This window comes from Felis catus, chromosome C2, assembly GCF_018350175.1.
Source record: "Felis catus isolate Fca126 chromosome C2, F.catus_Fca126_mat1.0, whole genome shotgun sequence".
NCBI classification, from domain to species: Eukaryota; Metazoa; Chordata; class Mammalia; order Carnivora; family Felidae; genus Felis; species Felis catus.
In genome coordinates, this window is record NC_058376.1 from 148,391,411 (window position 1) to 148,400,455 (window position 9,045).

The following is a 9,045-nucleotide window of genomic DNA, read 5'->3' on the forward strand; positions in this document are numbered from 1 at the left end:
CTTGTCCATGCTGGATGAGGGGGTGGAGGTTCTGGGCCCCAGGGAGTGGGGGGCAGGCTCTTGGTGCACACAGACTGTGGAGGAGATACCTGTGTGGAGTGCAAAGGCCGCTGACCTGGCCAGCCCAGCAGCTGAACGTTGAAGCCCAGAATCTTCAACCACTTGGTCACTGACTCTTGGAGTACCTGATTCCAGACCCTGAGCTACTTGCTCAGAAGGCACTTTATTCTTCTTAAGGAAGGTGACTTATCCAGGCCGCAGGGTGTGCTTGAGGGGGACACTCCCCATCTGACAGGTACGGAGATGGCTTCCCGTGGGGAAATTTCCCCACGCACACACACGCAAGCTGGGACTGGGCCAGAATGCAGCCTGGGACACCTCTCTGTGGTTCTGGCTCATGGAACAAGGACCTCAAGGATATGGAGATGCCTATGAGCCCTTAAGTTCCTCATCCCTGCCCGGAAAGGCCAGGACTGGGCAGCAATTTCCCTCCCCTGCCAAAGCAGCAGCCTGGGCGGCACAACAGGATCCAGGTGGGTTCTGGCCTCTCCCAGCCTCCTCTCGGGAGTCCCCACATGGCGGGCCTGTGTGGCCACAGGACAGGAGGGATGCTAAGTTCAGGCCCTCCGGGCTGGTCACATCTTGGTCAGGCGCAGCACGTTGAGCCGCACAGGTAGGAAGGTGGCACCGGCTGCGTAGGCAATCTCCCGCAGGACGCCCTCCCACTTCTTCTCATCCTCATTATATCTGGGGGTGGGAGGGATTGGGGACAGGAGCGCAGAGCTTGGTCAGCCAAGTGCAGAGTGGGCCCCGGCAGGGAGGGGTGGCTGGGTATGCTAGGCCCACCCCTGGGGACTGGCCCTCCGGCCCCAGGCCCATCTCCAGGAAGGTCTGGTCCTGGAGAATTCTCATGCCCTGGGAAAGGGGGCTGCCACAAGGCCCACCCTTAAAGAACAGCCACCCCACATTCCAGGAAGGGTCACCTCCTAAGGAATGCCACACTCCTCCAGGAAGGCCTGCATCTCCACGGCCCCTCCTCTGGACAATTCTGTATTCAGCACTCCAGAAGCCCCAGTCCCCAAGTTCCACCCACCCCCGTGCCGGCAGCAGGTGCTCCAAGCACAGAAACCTCTTCCCTCCACCCCCAGGAAGGGTCAGCATGGAAAGTGATGGTTCTGAGAAGCTGGGGTCCAGCTTCTTCTCAATCCTGGCGCCAGTTCTCCAGGATGGAGCAGGGAAGAAAAGCTTAGCTGCCTCTTCAGGGCCCCCTCTACTCCCTGGGGCCTGTTTCTGTGGGTCTCTGCCCTAAGCTTGGGGTCAGCTCCTGACTGAGACACGGCTGATGCTCCACAGTGGGACTTGGTACCCTGTGAGTCAACCCAGACTTTGCCAGCCACACAGAGACTGACTCTTGGAGTACCTGATTCCAGGGGCCGAGCAGGGTGTGTCTGCTGCCCCTTCCCCACGGGACTCCCTGGAAGAGGAATCGCCCCACTCCCAAATGAGCTTGCCAGTCCCGCTGTGGGGCACCAGCCTTGCTCAGACTTCCCCTCACCTCCCTGGGCCAGGCTCACCTCCAGATGTCATTGAGCTCTGTAGGGACCAGCTCTCCAGACTCGGTCTCCAGTGTGGCAAAGCCACCGATGGCATAAAGGGTGCCCGCCAGGCTGACCAGGCTGAGTGAGCTGCGTTCCTGTGGGAAGGCTTCAAAGGGTGCCCACCTGGTGGGGAGAAGGGGGCATGAAGAGGCGCATCACCCAGGGGCCTCAGGAGCCCCAGTGCCCATAGCTTCAGCTGCACCTCTTTGAAACCTGAATCCCAGACACCCATGCTCCCAGCACAACCTCTTGTGTCCTGACCCTCCCAGGACTTCCCGCCGGCCTTCCCCTTTCTCCTGCCCCTGCCACTTCCCTTCATGGACCCCTGGTCATTGCATCCAGCCTGTCCCGTGAAATCCACCACAGATCTCCCCATTATCCCTCCTTTGCTCCTGAACTAATTCTTGCTTGCTCGCTACCTCAGCGGCCACTGAGCAATCCTCTCCTGGTGCCCCTGCCCCATCCTTCTTCTCCTTTCACTGCCCAGTTATTCTCAGGGTGTCTTCACTCCCCTCCTCTGGCCCTGCAGTTGGGCCTTCATCCCTACCCTCCAAAACAGCACTCAGGTCCCCAGCCGCCACAGAGCATAAAATCCAGGCACAGCACGCATCTCTGCTGATGTGCCTTTCTCACCTCCCCCCTGCCTCCCCTCTCCTGTCCTCAGGCTCCTTCCTGGATGATGTATCTGCCCTCACCATCCCTTGGGGTTCGGGCCTCGGTTTCTCCCTCTTACACTCTCTCTCCCGAGGGAGCTCATCCCCTCCATTTTCTGTTGACCCCTGCTCAGCGTTCTCCCTGCCCTGGTGGGCTCCTCCTGGATGCCCCCAGTTCCCTCAAATCCACAGGTCCTAACTGGACCCTCACGTTTCTGATCTAATGCCAACTGTTCTCCAATAAATGGCCTCCCACCCTGCCTCAAAGGCGTCCACTTCTCCCTCTTATCCCCAACATCCAATCAGTCTCTAAATTCTATTTCTTCTGTCTCCTAAACTCTAGCTGCTCAAGGTGTGGCTCGTAGACCAGAAGGCATCAGCATCACCTGGGGGGCGGAGGAGGAATTATTTCAAAGACACAGGCCCTTCCCCAGGCCTGAGAATTAGAATCTGCATTCTAACATGATCCCTGGGAGATTCGTGTGTGCATTACAGTGGGAGATGCCCTAGCCTACGTCTTTCTCCAGTGCATCCCCTCTGCCCCATTTCTGCTGTGCCCTCATCTCCAGGCCACCACCCTCCCTTGCTATACAGCTGCACCCCTGCCTCCTGGGAAATCTTTCGTCTGTTCTCCACATCAGCTGTCATCTAATAAAACACAGATGTGAGCCTAAAACCCATCACAGGCGTTTCACCGCCCTCAGGATAAAGTCCCGCAGCCCTGCTCGCCACCTCTCCAGCCCACCCACCATACCTGAGCCAAGGCCCAACTTGGCACCAACTTCCCTCTGCCTGGGGCATCCTTCTCCCACCATCCCTTTCGTGGGCTAAGTCCAAATGGACTTCCAACTCAGTTTTCTCCCGACCTCCCAGGACCAGGCAGCATCTGTTTTGGTCACCGTTGTATCCCTGGCACCAGGCCACTGGCTGGTATGAGTCTCTGAATGAGGAACCTGGCACCTCCCAGCCCACTCCTGGGAGCTCTCTCCTGCAGAGCAAGCTGGCCATACCCCTTGCCCCACCTCGTGGGGGAAGCCCGCCTCATTGCTGATCAGGGGAGAGAGGCTATGTCTGTGCTGACGTCCAAGCTCAACAGCAGACGCTCGGGGCAGCAACTATGGGTCCTGCCAGGACAGACCCGGAGAGGGCCAACAGGCCCAAAGCCACACAGCCAGGCAGTTACAGTGGGGCCCTTGGTCCCTGGCTGCCCAGCCGAAGGGGTCAGGAAACAGTCGTACTTGTTGTCCGCGATGCTGTATACTTCCGCTGAACTGGTCAGCCCCGTGTCTGTGACCCCAGCGGCTACAAAAATGCGGCCGTCGTGGACGGTGGCCCCGAAGAGGGAGCGGGCAGTCTGCATGGGTGCCAGCTCCTTCCACTCGAACTTCTTAGGGTCATAGACACACATCTTCTTCAGGCACTTCCTGGAAGGTGGGGGACACTGAGTGAGAGGGGAGGAGCCTGAGCACAGCGCCCCTCCTCGGCTTCGGGAGCACAGCGCCCCTCCTCGGCCTCGGCTTCGGCTTCGGTCCCTGCAGCCCGCACCAGCCCTGGAGAGCCTGGGGAGGCTGTGCTCCCGCTCTAACCTACAAACCCGCTCGTGCGCTCGCTCCAGACCCCAGCCTCACCTGTCACTGCCCTTGCCGCCAATGACGTAGACCAGGTCCATATGGGAGAGCACCGCGTGGCCGTACACAGCGTAGGGCAGCGGGTCCGATTCGCCCCATTTGAACGACCTGAAGGGGACGGGAGGAGGGCGAGCGCCGGGGTCAGGCGTGCGCTGGGTCCGCGTCTCCGCAGTCGCCCGCCCACCCGACACACATTCGGAGCGCACCCCGTGCGTTACCGGCACCCCTCCCCGCCCCCCCCCCCCCCGGTCCCTCTCGCACCCCCCTGCCGACCGCCCCGCCTCCGCCCGCCCGCAGCCCCGGCTCTCGCTCGAGCCCCCGCCGCCGGGCCCCTCAGCGCCGCCCCGCCCCGCCCCCGGCCCGCGCTCACAGCCGGTCGTAGCACATGACCGAGTCTAGGCTGCGCTCGCCGTCCTTGAGCTCCCTGCCGCCGACCACGTAGATGGAGTTGAGAGCCTCTCCCAGGCCGAAGAGGCAGCGCGGCGAGGGCAGCGGTGGCATTCCCAGCCACTCGGAATCCAGGTGGTCAAACTGCGGGGCCGGGCGTCCAGTCAGCCACCGGCCCCCACGTCCCCGGCCCCGCTCCACCCCGCCCAGCCACCCCGGGCCTCCAGCTGGGGCCAGAGCAGCCTGGAGGTCATCCCTGGAGACAGTGCCCTCTCTTCCTACCAGGCGAAGAACAACTGAGGCCTCCGGAGGTTAGGCGCCCGGAAACCACCATTACAGCGCCAGGATGGGGCACCCCACGCGAAGTCCTGTCCCTGCCCCAGTACAGCTCTGCAAGTGAGGCCTGCCTGCCCTGTTTTCCACCACATCCCACTGTACAGGAAACCTCCAAATACAGCTCTGCCACTCATCTCTTAAGATCTACAGTGTAAATCTGTGGCCCCGACCACCTCCACAGTCTTACACAATGGTATCAGAGGCTCATCTATCTGGAAAGTTTCTGAAGGCTGAGCGGTGTGAGGATGAACTCTTTATCACCATCAAGTAGCCTTCAAACAACCTTATCAAGCAGGCAAAATAATATCCCCATTTACAAACAGAGGCCCGGAGAAAATAAACAATGTGCCCGCCATATGCCTTGGCTGGTAACTGGTGGAGCCGCCCCCGGTCCCCCCACCGTGCCCCCGGTTTAACCCTGGCACCGTGTTGCCCCTCACCCTTCTCACACCTGGTCAGGCCTCGCTGAGCACACCACTGGCTAGGTTCATTCCAGTCTCTGTCCCTTGCTTACCATTCCCCAGGCAGAAACACCCTAACTTCCCCTTCACGCGTCCGAATTCCCCCCCAAATAGCAAGACTCAAACCTACACGGCCAGTCACCAGGAAACCGTCATCTCTGCCCTCCGAGATCCCACACTACACTACCACTTGGACTGGACACCCCACTCTCTTGGCCCTTTGCGGGCCTCAATTTTCTCATCTGTACGGTGAAAAGACTAGGCAGGAAAGTCCTTTTGTTTGGGACACTCTGTTCTCTACTCCAGTCCTGGCTTCATGCAAAGGCCCTGGCTCCAGACCCCTACACTGACCTTGCTCCCCCTTCTCACTGTGTCTGACCTCAACTCCTGGGCAGAGATAGAGCCTCCAACATATCAGACCATCCTGGGGCCAACATCCCCCTGAAACTGAGACATCGGAGTTATGTAACTAACTGTCAATTGCCTATAACTGTCTTCAACCTTCAGGCAAGTGGCTCAGTCAACCCCCCACCCCCACCCGGTGTACTTCTCATCCTAGACCCAATGGCCACTCCCAACAAGTAGACACAAGCCTCTCCTGGGCCCCAAGGCTGCCCCTCTCCATTCCCAGAACCCAGCGCTGGCTGCCCCTCCCAGGGCTGGGCAGGCACCTGCAAGAAGTAAGCACTCATGGGGTCCTCTTTGTTGTCCTCGTTGTAGAAGAGGCCCCCGGCCACAAAGACCTGGTTCTCCTTGGTCACGAGGCTGACATGGTTCTTAGGGATCTGGGTGGAGAGGGAAGCACAGTAACACTCGTTGGCTGCTGGATCATAGGCCACGGCTCCCTCCTCGCTGATCATGAAGATGAGGTCCTGCAGGAACATGCCAAAGCGCAGAGTGTCATTGAGGATCCCGGGTATGATACGTTCGTCCTCCTCCACCTGCTCCTCCTGTGCCTTGGCTTCGCCTGTGCCCTTGTCAGCAGCCTTGGACCCGGCTGCCTCCTTCCCCTTGTCCTTCTTCTTCTTGCGCAGCACAGTGAGGCGGCCCTCGTGTGCGTCCTTCACCATCTGCACCTTGCGCAGCAACTCGGGCTGGGCACGCACAAGAGGGTGGTTCTCCACGCGGCTCTCCAGGAAGGCGCGCGGCAGCAGGCGGCAGCGTATGCTCTCGAAGACGGTGGGCAGCGCACGCTGGCGCTCCGCCTGCGCCTTGGCGTCGCCGCTGCCCGCCCACCGCATCACCGCCTCGAACACCGCCTCCTCCTTCTCCACGTTGAGGCCATCGCTGGAGATGATGGCGATGAGCTCGTCGGCCGAGAGCCCGAGGAAGTCGGCGTCGCGCGCCACGAGTGAGAAGCGCGCGCAGATGAAGTCGCGGGCGGCCACGGCCAGGCGCGCGCAGTCGAGGAGGAGGCCGAGGCGGAAGACGGCCAGGCAGTTGGCGAGGCACAGGCGCTTCTGTAGGAAAGACACGCAGATGGTGAAGATGGACGGGATCTGGAAGCGGTGCGCTGCTGCGAACAAGTCCTGCACGCTCGCCTCGTCCAGCGCGATCTCCGACGTGTACAGGTAGTGCAACACCTGGGCCACCACGTCCGGGGACACCTCCTCCAGGCGCAGCTCGCCGGCCTGCTCGGGCTCGGCCAGGAAGCGCGCCCGGAAGTAGGGGCTGCAGGCGGCCAGCACCAGGCGGTGGCACGGGAACTCGCGCTCCCCTACCCGCACCACACAGTCGAGGAACTTGCCGTGGTCCAGCATGTCCTTGAGCCCGTCCTGCAGGAGCGTCTGCTGGTACAGCCGCTGCTCCTCCGCCTGCTCCAAGCCCAGCGCCATGGTGGGTGGCTTGGGGTGCCGCTGCCTGGCCAGGGGGGCCTCCTTTTTCTATTCCTCTGCTTTCCTTCTGGGCCACTCTCAGTCTACGCAGCTGTCTTCACGGAGCTATATATAGAGGTGGACAAGACCCTGTAAGGCGAGCCGCCGGGCTTCCTGCACATGACGCAGAGGGGACAGCTGGGTGGAGGCCCCCTCCCAGAGCAGCCTTGACTCAGCCCCAGGGGCTCATGGGACGGGGGTGGGGTGTCTGGGCCTAGGAGAGCCTCGCTGCCTCATTTCTAAATGGAGCACACCGAGGCTCCGTTGCAGTTAAGGCTGCATTCCTTGGTCAGGCAATACCCCTGAAGGAAGGGGATGACTCAAGCTCTGCCCCTCGGTCCAGGGAGGAAGAAGCATTGGTATCCCTCTTCCAGGGTCTCCCTTCCTTCATGCCTTCTGGGCCTTTCTGTCTGGGTGCTTCCATCTTCTTCCCTGGAGTATATCTCACCCCAGCCACCCCTGGATTCAGTGTGCTTGGGTTTCCTGCTCAATGAACTTGGGAATGGCATTCACTCACTGGGGACCTTGGTGCCCTACCTTTAAAATGGGAGGACCTTTCCCCCTTTCTGCTCCAGATCTGAGACCCTCCTTAGACTGTGCAAGGAAGCAAGAAGGTCACCATCTTTCTGAAAGGCCTGTACAGGTCACATGGCTCTGTTGAGCCTCAGTCTCCCTTTCTACACAATGAGGCGTTGGAGGAGTTCGATTCTAAGGGCCACAATTACAATTCTGCTGAGGCTCAGAAGCACTGAGGTTCTGTGTTCCTGGGAGTACACTATCACAGGGTTTTAACACTGTAAGGCGTCAGACACGCTAGAAAATTAATTTCCTAGGATTCAACTATTCTAGGTATATAAACTCCCAGGGTTTTAGCATTCTAGAGGAGTGACACTGTGGATTCTAGTGTTCAAAACGTTAACACTCTTAAGAGTTTAATGTTCCAAGACAGCTGTCTATGCTCACTGTCTTTGGTCCATACTAAGCTTGACCTGAGCCTACGTGGCCTTGGGGCCCTTGTACCCTGTCTACCATTTAGGGGGTCAGAGTAGAGGCCAAGGATAGCCAGTCTTTATGCCCAGCCTTCTCTGACCTCCTTACCACCCTCCCCCCCACCACACACACACACACACACACACACACACACACACACACATCAGCCTCAGCCACCAAGATTAACTTGCTCCCAAAGTGCCAGAGGCTGCAGCTGTGGGTTAAATTTAGCCCCCAGGACACTGGTGTGAACTGTTATGGGGCATTCTCCCATCATTCCTCTGAGTCACTTGTTTATAACCTCAGGCTTGAGGGGCAGAGGGATTGGAGAGGGGACCTCAGGATAGGCCAGGGCTGAGTCACCTCCCATTTGGCGATCTCAGAGATGTCACCTCCTGTCCCTCCTGAGCAGCGCATTCAACGATCGTTTGCTCACCCCACCGTCAGGTCTTAGAGAGGCACAGCAGCTGGGCACGTCCTGGAGGTGGTCCTGTCCATCTTGCAGAAAGGGCAAAGTCTCACCCCAGGGCTCCCAGCGCGGTCCTGGGCTGCAGGGCATTTCCAACAAGCACCATCAGTGAAGAGACCAGGCTCTGCAAGGCTGAGCAACTTGGCCAAGTTGCTCAGCTGGCAAGTGGCCAGGCCAGGGCTCAAGGCAGATCTGCCCACCTCCAAAGGCTGTGGGAATCCCTCCCCACCAAACTGCCTCCCGCCAATTAACAACAACAACAACAACAACAAATTAGTGGTAGCTTCATTTTTCAAAGACCAGGACAGAAAGTACATACCAAACAATTAACTTATGTTTATCATATGACTCAATGACGTATTTTTAGATTATGATGAAGCCCATAGTGCTCACTGCCTACCAGGCATTCCGCTAGCATATTTATATGTGGCTCATTCATTCATCGAGAACCCACTGTGCACTCTTCTCAGTGTTGAGGATTCAACAGTGAACACATCAGGCAGCAATTCCTGTCTTTATGGAGCTTACGTGCAGCCAAAGTGGGTGGTTGGGGGGAGACAGTAACAAGCAGTTATACAGAATGTCAGATGATAACTGCCAAGTGACAAGTAGCAGAGAAGAGGTCATGGGAAGGGACAGGTGGCAGTGG

The 9,045-nt window shown here is 59.0% G+C and overlaps 1 protein-coding gene across 2 annotated transcripts; it reads right to left on the minus strand.

Moving 5' to 3' along the window:
* Positions 1-204: 204 nt before the first annotated feature.
* KLHL40 (kelch like family member 40) lies at positions 205-8,636 on the minus strand. Of its 2 annotated transcripts, none has more exons than XM_023260673.2 (7): positions 8,364-8,636; positions 5,735-7,003; positions 4,250-4,410; positions 3,880-3,987; positions 3,490-3,675; positions 1,575-1,721; positions 205-747 (listed from the first exon to the last, which is right to left on the minus strand). In XM_023260673.2, exons 2-7 carry the CDS (start codon positions 6,896-6,898, stop codon positions 636-638), a joined length of 1,878 nt encoding a protein of 625 aa, XP_023116441.1. In that variant the 5' UTR covers positions 6,899-7,003; positions 8,364-8,636; the 3' UTR covers positions 205-635. The 2 variants fall into 2 exon arrangements, with proteins under 2 accessions (XP_023116441.1, XP_023116440.1); XM_023260672.2 differs by having other exon boundaries at positions 8,291-8,636.
* Positions 8,637-9,045: the final 409 nt, after the last annotated feature.

What these genes read in the sequence shown, in the direction of transcription:
- KLHL40 (XM_023260673.2), bottom strand. Translation starts at nt 6,898, where the DNA reads ATGGCGCTGGGCTTGGAGCAGGCGGAGGAGCAGCGGCTGTACCAGCAG. An exon ending in TGAGTGCTTACTTCTTGCAG is followed by an intron (nt 4,411 to 5,734) that starts GTGCCTGCCCAG and finishes CCGGCCCCGCAG; the next exon opens with TTTGACCACCTGGATTCCGA. An exon ending in GAGCTCAATGACATCTGGAG is followed by an intron (nt 748 to 1,574) that starts GTGAGCCTGGCC and finishes TCCCACCCCCAG; the next exon opens with ATATAATGAGGATGAGAAGA.